Consider the following 22,856-nt stretch of genomic DNA (forward strand, 5'->3'; position numbering starts at 1 on the left):
TCTCCCCTTCGCGCAGTGGTTCGACCCATCTCGGCTCTGGCCCTCCCGGACGCCATGTCGGTGCGCATGCGCAGGCTCCCGCAGAGAGCGGCTCGGGCTGCGCGACCCCCGGCCGGTTTGGGGCCGCCGGGCCAGCGCTGGACGTTGCCAAGGCCTCTCCGGCCACGTGGTGAGGAGGCCGCCCACCCGGCTAGACGCGCCGGCAGCCTCACCGTCCGCTAGTTGGCTCCGCCAGACACGGGCCCCGACCGGGCGCCGACGGAGCACCGGGCGCGGTAGCCCGGCAGGTAGGTGTCGCCCCACGGTACCGGCGGAGACACAGAAACCGCGGACGCGCAGGGCCCGCCTGCGTCGTGAGCTGGTGCGAGACGCGTCGGAGCAGCGCCAAGGCCGCCGCCGGCCTGGGTGCGGGCGGTGGTCCGCGGTGTTGGGAGCCCAGACGGAAGGTCGCGGATCCGTGCAGATGTCCCCGCCGGGATCGGTCCGACCCCGGGGCGCCCCCAGCCCAGCGGGAGGCGTGGCCTTGTCTGGGATGGAACGAATCCGACCCGGGCCCCTGCCCCGACGACACTCCCTAAGCGCGTTTCCTTGACCTGAAGGTTTCTTTAAAATCAGGGATCCACCTTAAATGCTCCAGGGGCCAGTGCAGTATCTGAACAACAGCCCAGCGCCTGCTTTAAGAGAACAGGGTGGAGAGGACGATGGCAAGCTCGTCCTCGCCGCTGCAGCCAGTTGTGGAAGAGTGGGCATTAATAGGGAACCTAGAATTCTAGATATTTAACAGAAATAACAGGTTTTTAAAACCTGTGCCAGATAAAATTAAACTTCCAGGTAGGTTTATCCCACGGACTACCAGTTTGCAGCCTGTCGTAAAGACTTTATTTGGAAAGAAAAGAGAGAAGACGTCAGCTTTCTGAGGATGAGGTCTATGGTTTTGATCTTTCTGCTGTCTGTAAAATGAGGAGAGTGGAGGGGTTGGATGTGTGTGATTCTAAAATGGAATGGGCTGCCCCTGGTAGTGAGGTGGCTGCTGCTAGAGAAGTTTAAGCAGAATCCTGATGATGGTTCAGTGATCTTTCAGTCACAGAAAGTGGAGTCAGGATAACAAGGGGCCCAGAATCCCCGTGATTGTGTGTTGTGAGTTCCATTTTTATTGAGAGTCTGGGCTACCAGGCCACAACATAATATTCATATGCATACGCATCAGAGCTCTACGTCTGATGGGATAGCTTAAAATGGCCCCGTTGGGTCCCACAACTATGCAAAAGCAGCTTCCTATACTGTACAAGAGAGAAAGCTGTAAAAATACCTATCAAAAGGTTAGGATTAGAAAAAAAGAGTCAGAAGGCACAGTGCCAACATATCAATAGAGTTGCACTGAGACATCATGGGTAATTTTTCCATTTCTTTATACTTTTTTGTGGTAAAATACATGTAACATAAAATTTACCAATTAATTTATAAGTGTCCAGTTGAGTGGCATCAAGTACATCTACACTGTTGTGCCAGCATCACCACCCATCCATCACCAGACCTTTTTTATCTTGCAAACCATAACTGTACCCATTAAACAGTAACACCCCATTCCCCCTCCTCCAGCCCCTGGAAACCACCATTCTACTCTGTCTCTGCATTTGACTACTCTAGGTAGCCTCAGATAAGTGGAATCATAATATTTGTCCTTTTGTGACTTGCTCATTTCACTTAGCATGAAGTCCTCAAGGCTCATCCATAGTGTAGCATGTGCCAAATTTCTTGCCTTTTAAAGGATTAATAATATTACATTGCGTATATGGACCATATTTTGTTTATCCATTCCATCAGTGGACACTTGGGTTGCTTCCACCTTTTGACTTATTGTGAATAATGCTGCTGTGAACATGGATGCACAAATAATCTGCTCAAGTTCCTTTTAACTTTGTGGGGTATGTACCTAGAAGTGTAATGGTAGGAACATATGGTAATTCTATTTTTTATTTTTTGAAGAATATACTTTTTTTGTAGTTGGCAAATTTTCCACAGTGAGCTTGTATTGCTTTGAGAAGTAAAAGGGGGAAAAGCCTTACTTTGTACCCTCAGATTAGTTCCCAGTGTCGAGAGCTTACGGTTAGAGTGTGACTTAGAGGAGCAGATGTGAGTAAATGTACTCCATGGTTTTGTCCTTCAGGAAGACCCAGAGAACTTAACTCAGTCTTAGGTTAGATTTCTGGCTCCATCTTCACCTCTAGCTCAGAATTGTCTTAAGGGACAGAGCTGGTGGCAAGTGCTTAGGAGAATGGCCTTCAAACTTGGATTGATTCCACGACCTTGGGCACATTACTCAAACCTGCAGAACTTTGCTAACATCTTCTGTAAAATAAGAATAATGACACCTAGCGTGGTGGCTTAAATGAGGATTGAGAGCCTGTGTGTAAAATGCTCAGTCCCATAAATAACACAGAGTAAGTGCTCTATAGAAGGGTGGCTGTTTCTATTGCTGACACTCAGAATAGCAGAACACAGAAAGCATGAGTCTGAGGCCTGGCTCTTACCAGTGAAGTGGCCTTAATCAGGTCAGTTCCAGTTTCTTTAAGGAAAGGTGATCATTTACCTCCTTGCAGTGTAAATAAATATTTACTGAACACTGCAACTGGCTTTACCCATCTTGAACCTATTTGGCATAAATCTGATGCTGAACTCATAATTAACCCCACCACGCCTTCTATACAGAGTAGCTGAAATATGCGCACATCATCCTAAATCATCTGCTCCAGCAGAATATGAACACAGGATACCCAGGCCCCGAGGCAAACTTTCTAAGCCTTCCTTCTGAATCCTTGCGGTTGGTAGTAGGAAGTACGTCACATAGCTCACAGTTCTATGGTGCTGGTCCCCCACCAGCCTCGGAGCACCTTGAGGGTGGGCACTAAGTCTGAATCGTGCCTTGCCTAGCACACTATACCCAGCATCACCCAGAAGAGACTTAGTGTTTCTTGGGTAAATGAAAGCAGTGTGAAGAGCTCCTCACTTGCCCAAATGAGAGCCAACTCTGCAGTCTGGAAGGCCAGCTCGTCCTTCCTTCCTTGTTGGTAAATTCTGGAGCTTCTGCAAGGTGGGGAAGGCAGAACAAGGTACACCTGGAACTCCAAGGAGGAAGTGGCAACAAAGGGCCTTGCTTACTTGCTCCCCAAGTGCATTGCATGGCATTCTCTGACTTGCTAAAAATCCAGAACTTAGCACTCAGTGTCAGCCTTGGATCTTGTACCTCCTGTGTGTGGTGGGAGTGCTAAGGGGGTGCCTCTGGGTCCTCTCTTGACCCCACTGCCTTCCTTGTCAGTTACGGCCTTATTTCTCTACTTATTTTCGTGGCAAAACTTGAGTTATCTACACTTACGTCTCCACATCTTTACCTCTGCTTTATTCTGTAACTTACTCTGTTATAGACTGGATTGTGCCACCAAATTCATGTTTAAGCCCCAATCCCCAGTGTGACTATTTGGATATAGGGCCTTTAATGAGATAATTAAGATTATAAGGGCACAGCCCCAATCCTATAGGACAGGTGACTTCATAAGAAGAGATACCAGACATCTCTGCACCGAGGAAAGACTGTGTGAGCACACAGCCAGAAGGTGACAGTCTACAAGCCAGGAAGAGAGGTCTCACCTGGAACCACCTGTGATGGTACCTTGACCTTGGACTTAAGGCCTCAAACTGAGAGAAAATAAATGTCTGTTTAAGCCCTCAGTCTGTGCTGTTTTGTTAGGTAGCCTGAGTAGACGAAGACACACTCCAGTCTGTCTTCCTTCTCCTTTGCTACGGTCTCCCCCACCCTGCGCCTCCTGACATGGTCTGACATTGAGAGTGCCTTAGGGTTCTGTACGGGGTCCACTTTTCTCTCCACAATCTCACCCTGTCCTCGGACTTTAAAGACCATCTGGACAGTGACAACTCCAAATCTTTGTCCTTTGAGCTGACTCCTCTCCCAAGCCCTAAATTCCTACCTGATTGCTCCATTTGGCCTTTTAATACCAGTACTCAAAAACTTTTTTGACATAGCACACCTGGTAAATGATAATATCCATACACATATTGCATACATAAATGGATGAGGATTTACAGTTTACAGCTAATGGCAGCCAGTCCTGGCAAGGGGTGAATGGGAGCCAGGTTTTGGCTGCCCTGGGCCCTACCCAGCTATCCTAAGGGCTGAGGGGGTCACGACTGCAGGCATAGACCCATTCATGCTCAAGTGGGCTACGGCACATTCTCAGATGTAATGTGTCCAAATTGGATCTTTTATCCTGATCCCCACCCCCCATCTCCTGGCAGTGTTCCCATTCTAAACCTGGGAATCATCCTTGACTCTGTCTGCCCACGTCCAGCCCAAGTAAATGCTATCAGCTCCAAGCGCAGTCACTTGTCCACTCTTCAACTGCCAGTCTACTCTCAGCCCATCTCTTACCTAAACTGTCTAGTAGCCTTCCTGTTTTTACTCCCTTTACTGTGCTCAGAGTCCTCTGCTGGTGTCCACACATATCATTCAGAATAAATAGCAAAGTCTTATCACAGCCTGAACAGCCGAGCATGGTCTAGCACAGCTCTAAACCCTAAGCCTGTCTCCCAACTCCCTGGGGCCCCTGCACTCCACGCCGTGGCTGGCTGTGTACTTTCCCAGACTTACCAAACACTATCTTCCGGCATGTGTGCTCAGTTACTATCTGCCCCTAAAATTTTCTGGACAGGAATAGGAGTCTCCTTATCTCTAGTCCTGCATTTTTTTCCATCTCATCAAGCTGTATAAAACATTTGTGAACATCATATATAGCATTATAAGGAAGGTAACTCCATAATTAATTGTCTAAAATGGGACACTTCTGAGAGTGCAGTGGGGCGCTGTCAGTAATTAGAACAGAGCAACAGATGTAAATTGGACAAACTGGGATATGGGATCGCCTTAACTATAAGGATAAGAAGCCTGACATCTCCCCCACCCTCTGTCCCAGGATAGAAGAGTGCTGCGGTAAGATCCCTCCAATGTTAACTTGCAGGGACCAGGAGTGGAGGGAAATAAATAAGCAAAAGTAACTGCGATTAAGCCCCAAACAAAAAGCTTCATGATTGAGTGAAAATGTCATGTTAATGAAACACTAATTCACATGGCGGCCCATCGCCCGCCAGGAAAGGCTGTGTTGTTTCCAGTGTTTAGATGGAGTCAGGGGCCTGAGCTGGTGGGAGAGAACGCAGACCCCAGATGACCCCAGAGACCTGAGCTTGATCCCGGCCCTACCGGACTGCCTGCATGAGCTCCCGCTGGCCCTCCCCTCCCCGCCCCTGGATTTCCGGCTGATGGAAGGATTGGCTATGCTGGGCACACCTAGAGAGCTTTTTCTTAGGTCCAAAATTAGTCCATCTTCTGTGTTAGTTTCCTAGGGCTGCTGTGACAAACACCACAAACTACATGGCATAAAACAAAAGAACTTTATTCCCTCCCAGTTCTAGAGGCCAGAAGTCTGAAATCAAGGTATGGGCAGGGCAGGGCTCCTCTGCAGCTCCGAGGGGAGGATCCTCCCTTGCCTCTTTCAGCCTCTGGGGACCCCGGTCTTGCTTGGCTCGTGGCTGCATTGCTCCAGTGTCTGCCTCCTCCACATGGTCATCCTCCCTATGTCTCTATCTGTGTCCATATCTTCTTTGAGGATACCAGTTATACTGGATTAATCATAGATATATAGGACCCTCTAATCCACTGTGGCCTTGTCTTAACCTAATCTCATCTGCAAAGACTCTGTTTCCAAATAAAGTCAAATTTACAGGTTCCAGTGCTTAGGACTTTTTTGGTGGAATACAGTTCAATTCATTATATATTGTATCTTCCACAAGGGTAGGACCAAAATATGACAGTATCTTCACCTTTCATCCTGGCTTTTCTCTGAGGTCCTAAGGATCAGGAACAGTGAATAAGAAGTGACAATATTTCTCTTTTTTGCCAGGCACATTTTGGAGATGACAGCAATGTGGGTTTCTTGAGCTAGGAAAGCATCTGCACTGAGCTCTTGAAGTATCCTGATCCTTCCCTTGCTCTGTGAGAAGTTGCAGTAATGCCACCATGTAAGCCCCACAACTAGAAAGAGAGCCATATGGACAGAAGTTAGGGATTCCAGGTCGGGAAGTCGTTCCTCACTGGCAGAGCAGCCGGCTGATGGCATCCACACGTGCGCCTTTAGAATCGCTTGTGGCTTGGCTGTCCCATGAACTGGCCCCTCTCCTCGCAAGTGTTTTCTCTGCTAAGTGCAGTTTCTGTCATGTAGTCCCTGGGCCTTTGTTGCAGACCCTTCAGCTCTGTAGGACCTTTTGGAACTCCCACTGACCATCTTTGAGGAGGTGTCTGCAGACCTTCCTCTGAGCCTTTGTACTCTGCCTTGTGCTTAATGGCCCAAGAGTCCAGTGAATGACACCTGTCCCTTAACGGGTTCAGGGAAATCAATTTTCAAAATATTTCAACTTGAAATTTGAAATTTCTAGGAAAAGTAGCAATGTGTTAGCATGACTGTCTTTGTACTTATTTGTTGATTTCCTTCTCAGTACACCAGTGCGGGCTCTAGCACGGCAAAGAAGTGTCGGCACGGTGCCTCGTCATTAGAGATATTTTGAGCAAAGGCCGAGAAAGGGGGAAAGGCTGTAATTAGGGTTTTATTTGCCAAGTCCTTCAGTACATCTTACAGAATCTCTTAACAGTTATTATCCAGAAGGCATCAATTTTATTACCTAAGAACCACAGAGTAGAACATGGAATATTTTCCTTGTTTGCAGTGGATAGATTGGTTGGCTTTCATTATTAAAACTAAGCCCTTTGAACTGAACCAAGGAAGTGAAAGACCTACACTCTGAAAACTACAAGACACTCATGAGAGAAATTAAAGAAGATACCAATAAATGGAAACACATCCAATGCTCATGATACGAAGAATTAATATTGTCAAAATGGCCATCCTGCCTAAAGCAATCTACAGATTCAATGCAATTCCTAACAAAATAACAACAGCATTCTTCAACAAACTAGAGAAAATAGTTCTAAAATTAATATGGAACCACAAAAGACCCTGAATAGCCAAAGCAATCCTGAGAAGGAAGAATAAAGCTGGAGGGATTATGCTCCCCAACTTCAAGCTCTACTACAAAGCCACGGTAATCAAGACACTTTGGTATTGACACAAGAACAGACCCATAGACCAATGGAACAGACTAGAGAGCGCAGATATAAACCCAACCACATATGGTCAATTAATATATGATAAAGGAGCCATGGATATACAATGGGAAAATGACAGCCTCTTCAACAGATGGTGCTGGCAAAACTGGACAGATACATGTAAGAGAGTGAAACTGGATTATTGTCTAACCCCACACACAAAAGTAAACTCAAAATGGATCAAAGACCTGAATGTAAGTCATGAAACCATAAAACTCTTAGAAGAAAACATAGGCCAAAATCTCTTGAATATAAATATTCAAGGTGAGGATGTGGAGAAAGGGGAACCCTCCTACGCTGCTGGTGGGAATGTAAAGTAGTTCAACCATTGTGGAAAGCAATATGAAGGTTCCTCAAAAAACAAAAAATAGAAATACCATTCGACCCGGGAACTCCACTCCTAGGAATTTACCCAAAGAAAACAACTTTTCAGATTCAAAAAGACATATGCACCCCTGTGTTTATTACAGCACTATTTACAATAGCCAAGAAATGGAAGCAATCTAAGTGTCCATCAGTAGATGAATGGATAAAGAAGAGGTGGTACATATACACAATGGAAAACTAATCAGCCATAAGAAAGAAACAAATCCTATCATTTGCAACAACATGAATGGAGCTGGAGGGTATTATGCTCAGTGAAATAAGTCAGGTGGAGAAAGACAAGTGCCAAATGATTTCCCTCATTTGTGGAGTATAACAAAGCAAAACTGAAGGAACAAAATAGCAGCAGACTCAGAGACTCCCAGAAGGGACTAGTGGTTACCAAAGGGGAGGGGTGGGAGAGGGTGGATGGGGAGGGAGGGAGAAGAATGTGGGTTATGTTTGGTGCACATGGTGTGTGCGGGGTCGCGGGGAAGACAGTGTAGCTCAGAGCAGACAAGTAGGGACTCTGTGGCATCTTACTACACTGATGGACAGTGACTGCAAGCAATGGGGTGTGGGGGGACTCAGTAATAAGGGTGAATGTAATAACTATATTGTTTTTCTTGTGAAACCTTCACAAGAGTGTATATCAATGATACCTTAATAAAAAAAAAAAAAGACAGCCCTTTGTACCAGAGTGAAACTATCTTCAGACCTGTTTTCCCAAAGACTCCGGTCAAAGTATAGAAGAGGCAGCATAGCCTCCGACTGCCTGAGCAAGAGTCCCAGCACGGCCACGTACTAGCTCTGAGAATTTCTGTGAGTTTTCTCCTAGGTATGCTTCAGTTTCCTCATCCATAAAGTGGGACAAACCTCATAGATTTAGTGCATGTGAGGCACTGAATCAGTCTCTGGTGTGTTCTAAGTGCACAGTAACTGATTAGCTGTTATCTCCTTTGAGTCACTCCGAGACCCTATGGCTTAGTAGGGCAGAAATGATTCCCATTAATCATGAAGGAAAACAAGATCACAGCATGAGCAATAAAGCTGGGCCCAGAACCCAGATCCCTGGACCTTTAATCCTGGGCTTGTTCCATGACTTCAACCCCTGAGAGAAAAGGAGAGGAGAACTAATCCATAAACAAGAAGCTTTCTATGGCTGAGACCCGAACTCCCTAATGTGACCCAACAAGGCCCAGCATGTTCCGGCCCGCTCTTCCTCTCCTTTCTGCACTTCAGCCACCCGATTTCTCTCCGTCCACGGGCATGCCGACCTCAGAGCTTCTGCAGTGTGTGAGTTCCTTTTCAGGCTCCTGGTCTCCATCTAGGCATCACTTCCTCAAGGACACTGCTCTGACCTCTGTACCAGTTAGGATGAGGTCTGGCTTCTAAACAGATCCAAATGAGCTGTGGCTGAACCAGGAGAGAACTTTGCTCTGATGTAAAAGTCCTGGCTGGCTGGTGGCTCTGCCATGCAGAGGGGTCCTGCTCCTCTAACCCTGTTCATCTTTCCCAGGGAGGTACCCTGCAACCTGGGGTGCAGAGGCTGGCCACCCCATTCACGTTGCAGCCAGCAGGAGAAAGGAAGGGGAGGGGAGGGACCCACAAAAGGTGCACATCACTGATGTCCAGCCTGTGGGCCAAAACCTGGTCACCGGCCACATCACGTCCATGTTTTCATTTTGGGCAGCTGTGTGTCCTGTTAGTAATGAGGTGAAGGAAACAGTAGGTATTTGGGGGCAACTGGCACTTTCTGCCACACCTCCCAGTCCAAATAAGACATGCCAGTTGTGTTTCCACAGCATCTTGAATTTTCATAATGCTCATTACACTATGACTGTCATCGTTCATACTTATTTACAAAATATCTATTTTACACATAAATATGAAGGGAGGACTCAGACCTTGTACCTGTTGCCTCATACACAGTAATAGTCTACAAATATTTGTTGACTTACTGATAGGATTACACTGAACAAACCTAAAGTTTAGGTGGGATTCAAAGAAGAAAGACTCTTAGTTGCATCGTGGTCTCAACCATCAGGCAGCAGACAGGTTCACCTGGAAGTGCATCACTGCATCCTTTTAATAACCGCAGTAGGAATCCCTGATCAGCCACTTCGTGACTCCTGTCTCCACTACTGCTGCCACTGCCTAATCTACTACAGTGGCCATAGAAGCCGGGGGCCTTCTGAAAGCATACATTCCAGCACTGTTCCTCCTGGCTGAAACCTTTCAGTGGCTCCCCATCTCTCATGGCATCCAAAGGCTACTTGTCCTTTGCCTGCTCTCCTGGGACACCTCGGGCCCCTTTCTGACACTTGAACATTTCTCCTCACTGCTGCTGTTACTCAGATCTCCACTCAGATACCACCTTCTCTGAGGGGTCCCCTGGAGAGACAACAAGCTATCAGCACCTAGTCACCTCTCCCACGTCACCTCATAGTACTTAGTAGTAGTTGAGCTTGTCCCCCGTCCCAGTAAATAATGCAGACCCAGTTTCCCTGAGATATCTGAGAATCATACAGACATACTTTAGTGAGAGATTGGTTCCTGGTATTTGAAGGCTTGGGGATCCTTTGAAAACTTGGGGATCTGTACCCAGAGCCTGGGGACATGGTGGGGCTGAGCGGAGACCCATGGCCACAGGGTTGCCTGCTTCCAACTGGATCATGCTTCTGCTTTTTAGTTCCCACAAGAGTTTTTGCTTTCTGTGCGCCAGAAAAATTTGTTTTAGCAGAAAATGCCAAGTTTTGCCTGCCACTCAGTGACATACCAGTTTCTAGGACCCCCAGATTGGGAGGAATATCAGTCAGGGCTCAATCAGAGAAACAGAACCACAGGAGAGATACACTAGGAGAGTAACAGCCAGTAATTGACTTGTGTGACCCTGGGGGCTGAGAGGAAGTTCTGAATCCAAGGTGCTAGCCACCACGAGCATGCCAGGGAAGCTGCTTGCCCAGGTGGGGTTTCTTCCTCCGGGAAGCCTCAGTTCTGCCTCTGAGGCTCTTCCACCAACTGAATGAGGCCCACCCAGATTACCTAGAATAATCTCCCTTACTAAAAGCCAAGTGATGATGGTCTTTATCCTATCTCCAAAATACCCTCACAGCAATACCTGGATAAATGGGACTACAGCCTAGCCAAGATGACATGAAAGAGTGACCATTGCAGAAAGGTAGGTTCCCAATTTCTGTGTGAGACACACTCTGAGTGGAATGATAGAAACAATACTGCCTATTTCCCCAAACGCCAGTCTCTAGCTAACAGTTTGACAGCAGCAATAATTAGAGCTTGTTTTCATAATTATTATTCACCCAGGTTTGGTTGCTTAGATACAAAGCAATTCATTGTGAGCAGTATTTTTCTAAGGCATCCCATTGATACAATGTTCTAGAAATACATTCAGTAATAGAAGTAATGGCTCCCAGAGTTAACACATTTCTGCTCCAACAATATACACTGTTTGACTATTATCAACCACTGTATAATACTTATTAAGTAACTAACTGGTGGGCCTAATGCTGCTTATGAGGTGATAATTTGCATTTCAAGTAGAGTATTCTGTTCTTTGGCAGCATTTGTTTTGAGGCCATTGGGATGGTTTTAATGTTCTTCCCCTTCCACCTTGATACAAAAGGAATATGTTTAACTGGGGGAAAAAATTGGATAATACAGAAAGAGGTAAGAAGAAAATTGCCCTAACCTAGCACCCGGAAATAATTCCTAGTTATATTTCAGTGCTTATTCTCTAATGCTAATATGCATGTAAAGTCTGCAAACTCATACTGTTTATGCAATTCTGACTCCTGCTTTTTTTAACTTTACACCATTTTGTGGTAATAAATAATCCATGTGATTAAGTTTGTAAATATTTTAATGATTTCATATAACGTACCATGATTTATTTAACCACTCTGTCATTGTTGGATGTTTACATTGTTTCTAATTATAAAGAATATCAGGATACAAACTTGCAAATAATAGATGAGTAAGTCCTAGAGATCTAATGCACACAGGAGTGATTATAGCCAACAATACTATTTTATAAACTTCAGAGCTGCTGAGAGAGCAGATCTTAATTGTTATCACCACAAAAAAAGAAATAATGATTATAAGACATGGTAGAGATGCTAGCTACAGCGCCCGTGGTGGCCATCATATTGCGGTATGTGAGTGTCAAATGAACGCCTTGTACACCTTACGCTTATACAGTGTTATATGTTCATTATATCTCAGTAAAAAAAAATACCAGGATCAACATCTTCATGTTAATCTTTACACACATTTATGAATATTGCCTTAGTATTTATTCTTAAGATGCGAAGCTACAGGAAGAAAGGGTATGAAGTATATAAGGTTTTTGATACATATTGATAAATTGTTTTCCAGGTTGTTAGAAAACATTTGAAAGATTATCTCATGATACTTTTATTTTTATAAAACATGATTTGAATAGAAGAGTCAATATAATTTTTCCTAAAGAGCTTGTAAGAGCTATTCAGTATAGTTATCTTGAAATGGGAGTATTTATTTCCTTAAAGCATAAGATACCCATTTTTGTATTTGTCACTGATACAACACAGAATTTGTATCATTTCTCTTCTATGAGCCAGAAGTGTTTGGTCAGAACACTGACCTTTCCTGATGGCTTTCATCTGTCTTTCCAAGTGATATCAAGTGCCAGCATGCTGTCCCTTGGCCTTATCAGTCTTCAGAAGGAACAAGCTCATTAACGCTAAGTCATTGCGTGCAAGTGATAGGCCCTGCCAGCCAGCAGCTGATTACCTTCGGTGTGAGACAGCTGTGCTCCTGTCCCTCCGACATAGCTTAGGAAGAGTCCTTGAGATCTAATTAAGGTCTGTCTCGCTGCTCCGTCCCAGCGCCCTGTAAGGACCACCCCGCAATGATGAAGGTTCTTTTACTGAAAGACGCTAAGGAGGACGACTGTGGCCAGGATCCCTACATTAGGGTAAGTGCCTGCAGCCCCTGATCCCAGAAAGCACACACTGCCTTAGTTGTAAGTCAGGGGCAGGGGTGTCTGCTAAAACTTGGGGGAACGGACAGAGTAAGTTGTTAATATGACCCTTCCCTTATTTTCCAAACAACCCTGGCCAATCCGCAACTATATTCTTTTATTTCAGGAATTTGGATTATATGGACTTGAAGCCACTTTGATCCCTGTTTTATCATTTGAATTTTTATCTCTTCCCAGTTTCTCAGAGAAGGTAAGGTCTGTCAGTGTCTGAGCATCATCATTCCGAGGGAGACACGTTTGTTCTCTGTAGACTCCCTGCTCACCCCCAAGCTGGAAGGACTTTTTTACTCCCGGCCTCATTTTACCACCAAACACTGAAACAAGGATAGCACAGCCTCCCCGGGCTCCAGTTGATGTCCTCTAGAGGATTCTCTGCCGGCGCCTCCAGAAAGCCGCCCTGCCCTGGAGGTGGGGTCTTGAGGAGGCCCAAGAGGGCAGGTCGTGGGGAGAGCGCCACCCTGCGCCACCCCCTGCAGTGCAGTACCTCTCACCTCACCCTCCTTCAGTCCATGCCCACCCTAACCCCCAAACCAGTGCACAGGAGTCATTTTCCCATTTGCAGACTGGGGACCTAAGTTGAGCATCTCGGCCAAGGCCTCAGCAGCTGAGCGTTGGGACTGGAGACCAGGGCTTCTCTCCACAGCTTCAGGTCTGCTGCCATGGTAGCAGGGCTAGAAATCGCCAGAGACAATCACAGGAAAGCCTTCCAAAGGTCTCAGATCACAGCTTCAGTGCCCAGGCAGCCATCGTCACTGTGCCCCAGTCCCTGCAGAGGATGCCTTCAGGGTGTCTCCCCTGACGCTCCTTTCTAGACACCAGGATGCAGCCAGGATGGTTTTGCGAGCCTGGGTGCCCAGCCCTGCCCACTGGGCTCGGGCTCCGTGGCCTCTGGGCACCAGGCTCGCCCCTCCTCTGCACTTCAAAACTCTTCCCATCAATCAGTGGAAAACCCTTGTTTTCTCCTTTCACTTTAGAGTGAATATTGGATTAGCGATTTAATAATTGTACTGGACACATTGATTTGGCATCCAACATGTTCCCACGCCCTGGCTTTAGGTGCTGAGGGGACTGTGCAGGAGGCGCCCAAATTCACACGCTTCTCCGTAAGCAGCTTTAAAAGGGGACCCAGGAGCTCATCGTGTGAGATCATTCCTAAGGCCTCCTGGGCACGACAGCACGGAGTCTCCATCGGAGCCTCTCCCGTCACCAGCCAGTTTGCTCCTTGAGGGTCTTCTGCACCTCCTTACCGCTCCGGTGATGCAGTGGAGTGTGCAGACCTGGGAACCCTAGAGGCACACGCTGGAGCCACTCACCTTGGGCTGGTTCCTTAGGTCTCCAAGCCCAGTGCCTGGCTCAGAATAAGTGTTCATTATTTTCTTTGAAAATCAGGGCTTTGGCATGGATATCACCCCTTCGGTACTCCAGTTCATCCCAGATACAGGTCCCACCTGCCCTCCTGCCTGTACCCTGCCCAAGCTGAGTCAGCTTGCCCCTCTGCTCTAATTATATGTGCCCTGCTACATTGAACTTACCTGTTTCTCCCCTAGACTGAGCTGCTTGAGGGAAGTGCTGTGAATAGTGAATTCACCTTATATCCTAAAAGGCCCAGAATGGTTCCAGGCGTATAGTAAGCACTCCATTAGTGCTGAGTGAATCAGTGGATGGATGGATGGATGGATGGATGGATAAATGGATGGATGGATGGATGGATAAATGGATGGATGGAAGGAATTAGTTTACCTACTACTCTTGTGAGGCACTTGGAATTCTGGGGAATACTGAACTTAACTGTCATGTAAAATGCCTTTGTTGCTGTTTGGCATGCAGCTGTCTCATCCTGAAGGTTATGGGGGACTCATTTTCACCAGCCCCAGAGCAGTGGAAGCAGTGGAGCTGTGTTTGGAAAAAGACAACAAAACTGAAGGTGAGGGCAGGTCTGCTATGAAATCCACTGGGCTGTTCTCCCTTCGGGAATACCAGCTTCTAAAATTAGCTGTACTTCAGGTTTGAAAAATTGCAATGACTTTTAGTTCAAAAAGTGTTTAGGTACCAAGTTGTTTCATGTTTGTGTAATCTTTGGAAGAAGTGGAAAATGACCTTTCTTTTTATAAGCTGTTTCTTAATGTCCCACACAGAATGATGTGTTAATCTGTCGGCCTTCACCTTCTGACGGGAGCAAGCACTTAGTGGTGCCGTGTCACAGAAACTGCCTGGTAAATGGCAGACAGCTGCTTCCTGAGCTCCCCAGTCCCTGGTGGGGGGCGGGGGGGCCTAAACACTCGTGTGCCAGGCGGTCCTGTCTGCCCTCGGAGCAGAGCAGCCAGTCTCTTCCATCAAAGGGATGATGAGAAAAGCCAACAACGTATAAGAAAATGGCCTGTGCCAGACCCTCAATGACATGATCGTCTCAGACCTTCCTTCCTACGTCCCTGCTCTCTTACAGCAGACGCACAGAACCTGGGTTTCAGACTCCACACTACCTTAGTCTATTCAGTAGAAAGGTTTCGTAACTAACATTTATGGAGCACCTACTGCATACCAGGCTGTATGTTAAATACTTCACATTGATGACCTCATTTAATCCTAGGTAGCCAGCCAGGGGCACACATGCTATGGTCCTCATTTAACAGATGAGAAAATTGAGGCTTGGAAAGAGTAAGCACTTGTCCAAGGCCATGGAACCAGTCAGTGTAGAGCCAGGCTTCAAAGCCAGGCCAACCAGCTCCAGCTGTACCAGTGAGTGGAGGCAGCAGTGGGTTTGTACCAGAAGGACTGAGCTCTGCGAGTTAGGCCCGGGTTCTGATGGCTGTTCCTTGGCCTTACTGAGCTTGTCTACAAAGTGGGCACAGTGAATGAGCCGTGCATCACATACTAGTAGCTGGCTAGGACCTCCTGAGTGCCTGTGCCAGACATGGTACTACACGCTTTACCTCTGAGGTAGACATGATTAGTATTTCCACTTGACAGACGAGGAGCCCAAGAGCAGAGGTAGGAAGCTCTCTAAGACCACGCGTATCTGTGATTCCAGCTACAGAGTCAGAGCCCCGGGAAGAAGCGTCAGGACGTCGCCTGGTGCGTGGTGGGCACTACGTGACAGTGGTGAGGGGCTGTTACTATCGCTCTTTACATTTAATTAGGCTTTTGCTATAGCCTAAAAAAACTACTTCTCAGTGATTTCATGTACACACTCACCTCCTGTTCAAAAGTCTGATGATTTCCTCAGGGTAGCAGCTCAGAACCAGAAGTACTATTACCTCCAAAATGGAGAAAGAAAACTCAGGCCCGAGAAGCATGCGTATTCTCTCCCAGGGGTGCTTCGGGCATCTCTGTCTTAGAATTGTATTTTTTCTTTTGTATGTGTCTTGAGGATAAAGATGATAAAAAAGAAAACCCCAGAATGGACACCACAGCTTTTTACAGTGCTATACAATTTCAGAAGCATTTTTCCATGTATCTTATTTTGATTCTCCCAAGTCTATGATAGAGGCAGAAGAGCTATAGCTACTCCCAGATGTCCCGATGGAGAAACAGACAGTTGGGCAGCTGACTTGCCCAGGAACACACACAAGTGGAGGGCGGAGCCGGCTCCAGAGCGGGGCTTTCTGCTACCTTCCACTGCTTGCTTCAGCCACTACCTGCTGTGAGGCTGGCCAGTGGTTTGTTCACATGCTATAGACAACTTTTAAATAAATACTATTTACATTTGTAGTTAGGAAAGAAGGTGAAAGTCAGTCTTTGAGAGGAAATTTCCCATAGGCACGTAAGGGGCAGAATAACACTACTGATTCGAAGGGAAAGTTATTTATTCTCATAATTGGATTTTAGGAAGGAAGAACTAGTGTTTCCTTGTCTTCTAAAGATGCATTGAACACCCAGTGGCCTTAGGATATATTTATGCAGTCCACTTTCTCTTTATATTGTTTTAATCTGTATTTAAAAATCTGTTTTTGTCATGAAATGGCAGTGGTCTCTATTTGCCTATGAACCTGAAATTTATTATTTCTACTTTGACCTAATTTGGTGAGTCCTTTCATTTGAGATTACAGGTTTTTTTTTTACTGCTTCAAAGATTTATATCCAAATAAACCAACTCTATTGCTTTATTGGACATTTAAGTTGCCTCTTTTTAATGACCAGTGTTTTTCTTTAAAAGTCTACATTTTAATATCATATGCAAGTTAATTCAAGTTCTGTCTGTGTTCTAGTGCACATTAAAAATGCTTCTAGTGCCAACTGTGGGAATGAGTTAATATTTCAAGCAACGCCTACCATTCACCAAACTGATTTTTAAAAATTTGCCTGTAGAATAAGAACAGTATAAAAATGGAATTTTAGTTTGATATGCTGTTCTTTATATTTGCTTGTTAATAGTTTGCCTTGCTCAGAAGTTTCTTAGGATGAACAAGCAGCCTTGCGCAACAGTACAAATAGTATTTGCAACTCACATATAATTTAATTTTTTACAGTCTGGAAAAATTCTCTGAAGGAAAAATGGAATGCTAAGTCAGTGTATGTGGTTGGAAATGCTACCGCTTCTCTGGGTAAGCAGTCAAGGTAAAAATAAAACAAAAAATGACTGGGATTCTGTGATTTTTAATATTTACTGGGTCTTTGTATTTCATATGTGACAAGTTGTCATTTGTTATTCAAGATAAAGTTGTCTTTTGTTATTGATTACAAACCTCTTTTAACTACACCTGAAATTATGTTAATGAATGATTTCTGGAAGCCCCAAGGGTTGGGGGCTGGTTGCCAGGGGAACAACCACATGATTTTAGCCTCCTGCCTCCCCGACCTGCTGCTTCCAAGATCACACAGGGACCCACTCTGCAGCTCACTCGGGTGGTCCCCTGTAAGGCGCAACCTCACAGCCTGACAGGTGACATCCCCTATTGTAGGACAGACAGTCCAAGAGAGAGCAAAGGGCACCCACGACAGAAGCCACCAGCTTCCTATCATCTAAGCTTGGGAGTGACATCCCATCACTCTGCCATCTTCCTTCTGTTTGAATGAGTCACTGGGTCCAGCCTGCATTCCCTGGGAGGGGATGACATGGGGTGTGAGTTGCGGCTGGGGGTCCGTGTTACAGCACAGGAACAATTATATAAAAACACTTCTTTATTGTTTTCCAGTGAATAAAGTTGGCCTGGATACAGAAGGAGAAAACTGTGGAAATGCAGAAAAGCTTGCAAAATATATTTGCTCCAGTAAGTAGAAAAGGTCGCCCACGATGACAGCCATTTCATTTGTGTGTGTGGGTCTCAGCGCCCATTGCCAGGGAATATCTCCTCTGTGCGTTCCCTGTGGTGGCCCACCTCCGTCCGCCTGTCCACCTGTCCACCTGAGGACTTGAGACAGCTCGAACACCGCACAAAACAATCTGGGGACGACTCTGCAGTCCCGCTACAGGGAGCAGAGGCGGGAGCCACCGGGCCCCCTCCCTTCTGTAGGTCTCCTCCTCTGTATACCCGCCTCAAGACTCGTTCCAGGGTATGGAGCTGCCTCGCCCCCCCCCCCAGTGACTCATCACTGGGCACAGGCAGACTGGGATGCAAATGGCCCCCCGTCCCAGGGGTGTTTGCATTTACACGGGGATTAAGCCTCCAATTATGGGGTTTGAGGCTTCAGATGAAAACATGAGCAAAGATTGTTGGAACATAACTCTCAGGGAGAGAGGCATGGGAAGCTCAGTGTGTAAGGAGACCTAAAGCTGAACAGCTGCATAACTCCTTAGGCACAGGGCCCTTTATGGTGGCCTTCTTGCTTCCTGTGGAACATTCCAGACTGTGGGTGCTAAGAAGCCATCTTCTTTAACATCAGTACAGACATGCTACTTGCTCTCTATTGTGTAGCAGCTGTTGAAACACAGCTGCTGAGAAACCAGGACAGCTGTGCCAGCTGCCAGGGTGGGCACTGTCCTAGGCCCCCATCACGAGCATCAGGGGATTGTTCCAAGGGCCACCGGGCCTCTGCCCTGGGCAAGAGGGGCATCGGTGCGGCTGGGCCCGTGTACATGCTCCAAATGGCCCAACTCCAGGCTCTGTTGCCGGCATTCGGGGGATAATGGTCACCATTAAAGGCACCAGAGCACTTTTTCAATGTGGAAACCAATGTAAATGGTAGATCTGGGCACTCCTCATGGGGTTAAGTACCTGGGTTTACAAAGAATAATTACTGGTCCTCTGGGTGGGGCAGGCAGCTCCTTGACGGAAGAGGTGGCTGCAGCCAGTTCCTAAGGCAGAGGATTCTGCTCTCCTGACAGGTGATACAGGAGTTCTGGAAGGAGACACGAGAACTGAGTCAGTTCTCATCAGGTCCAGAGCCACCAAGCTGAGTTCCTTGCGTGGCCAACACAAGGCAGAAAGGACCAGAGTCACTTCTGAGCCATCTCACTGGTGTTTCAATTAACTGACTCTAGGCATGGAGGGTAGATATGAACATATTCTACCCCTGGAGGATTCGGATCTGCCTTCTTTGCAAAGCCTTTGTTACTTCCTCTGATTTAGTATCAGCAGGTCTGTTGGGTCCTAATACATCCTGAGTTCACAATTAGAATACCCAAATAAGAACCATCTTGACTGCTAAGGACATTCACCTTGGTTTTACAAAGGCATTAATGATTTTCTCCCCAGTAAACTCTGCAGCTTGAGTAAACAGGCCAGTTGATAGCTTTTGCTTATTTATTTTATTTAATAAACACTTGTTTACTATGACAGGCACTATTGTAAGCACTTGAAGTGATTAACTTATTTAGTCCTGATAGACAGTCCCATCCCTCCCAGGGTATCTCCCATAATGGAAAAAGTGCAGGTAACATGGTCAGAGGTAGAAGATGATTTTAACATCTTGAGAGAGACAGTCAGTTGAAGGCAGGCAGTTTGTTGTGCAGTTTATTTGAAACGTCCTCCCAGACTTGGAGCTGATGGAGAAGCTTTGAAGACCTGCTTGGCTCTTCCATCCCTCCCATCAGCCCCATTATCCTAATTACCTACAAGTAGGTGCCCATTGCCTGCACACCCTGGGTTCTCACAGCAGCGCCTGAGAGGGAGAAACCACCGCAGACGCAGAGTTGTTAGAGTTCTGTGCATGTGTGCATCTCCTCCAGCGACATGACATTTAACAGTCAGTCTCATCATCTTAAATGACCTACAGGGACTATTTATGGAGCCCCCACCCCAGCCGCGTAGCCAGCAGTCCAGGCCTCCTTCCTATTAAAGGGATGGACAGCGGGGCCTTTGATTCACCATTGATTCACCACTGTGTGTCGGGGCAGACACTTGCCAGGCACCGCATCTCTATCTGTTGTCCCGGGGAGAACTCTCTCACCTCTGCAAAGTCCACCAGCTTCAACACTGACCTATTTAGCATTGGCCTATTTGGGTTAAAAATCTGCAGGCAGTAAGTTTATCCCAAGAGGAAGAGTTATTTGCCTCTGAGTTCTTGAAGAGGGTTAGTGCCCGAGAAACCGGCTGCAGATCTCCCCTCAGACCTGAAAGAGGATTCGCCCAGCACATTTCCAGGTTTTCCTTCTTGTGCTGGTTGGGCAGCGCTCGTCCGTGCAGTCTCCTGGGCTGCCGGAGCTGCCGGCCTGGCTGTCCACTGGGCTCTGTGGTACAGTGAGCTGGGATGCGCACACATGCTCAGCTCCCATCTCCTAGCAGGGGCCAGCAGTCAGAGAACCAGGGTGAGCGGCTCAGTACTCTGCTGGGCCTTCAGAAGAGATGCTGCAGAGGGCTGATTCTGGAATCTTCTGAAGGCCCCCTGCCCACCCCTGGGGTTGGGCCCCTCAGGGGATTTCGGCTGGATTCCTATAGCTGCCCCGGAACAGGTAGCTGGGAAGGTCTGTGGGAGCAGCTTTGGCCCCTAGCATCCTGCACACTCCACCACCCAACACACACGGATGCGGAGACACCAGAGGGACGCCTGGGCTGTGGTTACCGAACTTGGCTTTGCAGTTTGTCTCTAGGGATGGTCTTCTCACATATGAAAACATTTCCTCACACTGGAAATGAGAAATCAGCAGCCATCTATTATCTATATTTCAATTTTCCCAATTCCTTGTGTTCTTTTATGTTAGTACTAATTTTACAGAGCAATTTAAATAAAACTGCACCAATATGTAATTATTTAGTAACAAATAAAGAGGCTATAGTTACTCCTGTTCATTGGGCCTTCATGGACCTGGTGCCGCACGGGAAGAGCTTAGTTCGGTCCTTCCTCTGACTGCAGTCATCAAAAGGAGATATGTTCAGAGATCTTATGGATGTCGAAAAATACCTTGGAGCATGACCAGCACCCATTAAAACTTCTACCAAATAATGGACAGATAGATGCAAGGGAAAATGGTTGGTTCTGCAAAAATGCTTTGTTTTCACATTTGGGGAGGATTCTGGCATCTGACAATCCATCTGACATGGATTCTGCCATCAGTTTTGTTGGGTGGCATCTTCACAATTCTGCATAGTACTTAGAGCTAAAATGCCCTCGGGTCATCCCATAGCGGAGATGGTGGAAGCGAGATGAGAGGCAGGCCACGCTCAGGAGGCTGGACCTCACACCCAAGCCAGGCTGCCCACCAGCCCCTCGGGCACTTGGCCTGGTGGCTGTCATCCTGGCAGGGACATGAGGGGACATGCAGCTTGCCTTTGTTGGGGACGACTGCAGGGCCACTCCTGCTGCTGGCTCCTGCCTCTCCGTAAGTGTGAGTCCCAGCTTCAGCCACCTTTCTTCCCATCCAAGGCTCAGTTTTCTAAGCACCTTCAAGACATTACCTCTGTGAGCTCCACGTAACAAGGCCAGCAAGGTGGCACTGTTCTGCCGACTTACGGGTGCCGGGCAGCCCTGGAGCTGCTCCTCCCCTCGCCCCCGTGCACATGCATCCCCTCGCCACCAGGGTTTTTCCAAAGCTTTGACAGAGGCTGTGTTTATTTACAGGGGAGTCCCCAGCACTGCCTCTTCTGTTTCCCTGTGGAACCCTCAAAGGAGAAACCCTGCCAAAAATGCTCAAAGACAAAGGTGACTGGAATGTTGTGACTCGCAGGGCACTCACTGCCTCCCTCCCTCTTGGGCGTCCACCGAGGGCCTTGGTGGTATGGAAGGGATCAGCTCTGCAGAGCCCAGCAGGCCAGGGGAGCTGTGGGGTGTGGGGTGCAGTCTGCTTTCCTGGCTCCAGAGCTGTGCTCGGCTTCAGCCAGGAGCACGCAGGGTGTCGCTAAGCCTTCACCAAGAGGGCGGGTGGTGTGAAGGCAGCCCTGGGGCAGGTTCCACGTGTGGAGGAAAATCTTAAGGATGGGGTTCACCTTGCCATCATGCAGCTCGCCCTCGAGCCTCGCACCAGCTCCATCCCTGTGGCTCCTGGGGTCTCAATGTCTAGAAAGCGACCCTTGCCCCTCGGACACTCAGCTCCATTGACTCAGGGGTCTGAGGTCTCACCTGTACACCTTCTCCCATCACACAATTTATCTGGGAGTGAGGGGTGATTGTGGCTTACGTACTGACTTCCGGGCAGGACAAAACTAGGTTTGAATTTCCCTCTGCTGTTCAGTAACCATGAGAGCAAAGACAAGTCCCATTGTCTGCGTAGGTGTCCTAGTCCAAGATGGGTGTGACCACAGAGCCTGCCTTATGGAGCTGTTGGGAGATCATAGCATGACTCCTGGCTCCCCAAAAGCAAGCAGTCCGTGGAACCGCAACTATTACATTCCCCCTTTGCTTTGGACCTCTAACAACCCACATGAAGAATATTACCCACATGATCTGGGACCTCATCACCTTTCCTGCCTGTATCAAAGTGAGCAAAATCCCATCTCCTGTACCCATGTGATCGTGTCTTGTAAGCGCTACCAGGAGCAATGGCAGGACATTGGGCAGGAAGGTCAGCACAATCGCTGGCTGCAGGGGGCCGCCAGGGCCCCCACACTCAGTCCACACCTCTCAGCTGCAGGCAGCTTCTTTCTGGAGAGTTCTGCTGTCCAGGGAGACTTCCACTAGCTGTGCCCCGTGGGGTGGAGGCTCCATTGTGTTCCTGGTGCAGTAAAGCCTGTTTCCTGGTTTTGACTGTATCCAGGGATTCCCATGGAAAGCATAACTGTCTATCAGAAGATTCCACACCCAGGAATCCAAGTGAACCTGAATAGCTACTATTCCAAGCAGGTGCGTGGTGTTCCCAGGGAGCACGGGCAGGTGGCCTCCCAAGCAGTGGGGGCAGGGGGCTGAGGGACACAA

At 47.4% G+C, this 22,856-nt stretch overlaps 1 protein-coding gene across 13 annotated transcripts in view; it reads left to right on the top strand.

The window, feature by feature from the left end:
• The first annotated feature begins 28 nt into the window (after positions 1-28).
• The window catches only part of UROS (uroporphyrinogen III synthase), a 28,788-nt gene continuing 5,960 nt past the window's right edge, over positions 29-22,856 (top strand). For 3 of the 13 annotated variants that reach the window (XR_012132962.1, XR_012132964.1, XR_012132963.1), the window contains exons 1-10: positions 38-287; positions 10,707-10,772; positions 12,478-12,566; positions 12,739-12,822; positions 14,460-14,556; positions 15,600-15,731; positions 17,099-17,173; positions 17,765-17,839; positions 21,567-21,647; positions 22,699-22,784. Coding sequence is in view for 9 of the 13 variants with exons in the window: in XM_073240146.1 (XP_073096247.1) it covers positions 12,501-12,566; positions 12,739-12,822; positions 14,460-14,556; positions 15,600-15,731; positions 17,099-17,173; positions 17,765-17,839; positions 21,567-21,647; positions 22,699-22,784 (696 nt within the window). In the remaining 4 variants the exon portion in view is untranslated. The other 10 variants (XR_012132965.1, XM_073240149.1, XM_073240146.1 and 7 more) reach the window with 9 other exon arrangements.

This window comes from Manis javanica, chromosome 7, assembly GCF_040802235.1.
Source record: "Manis javanica isolate MJ-LG chromosome 7, MJ_LKY, whole genome shotgun sequence".
Classification (NCBI taxonomy): Eukaryota; Metazoa; Chordata; class Mammalia; order Pholidota; family Manidae; genus Manis; species Manis javanica.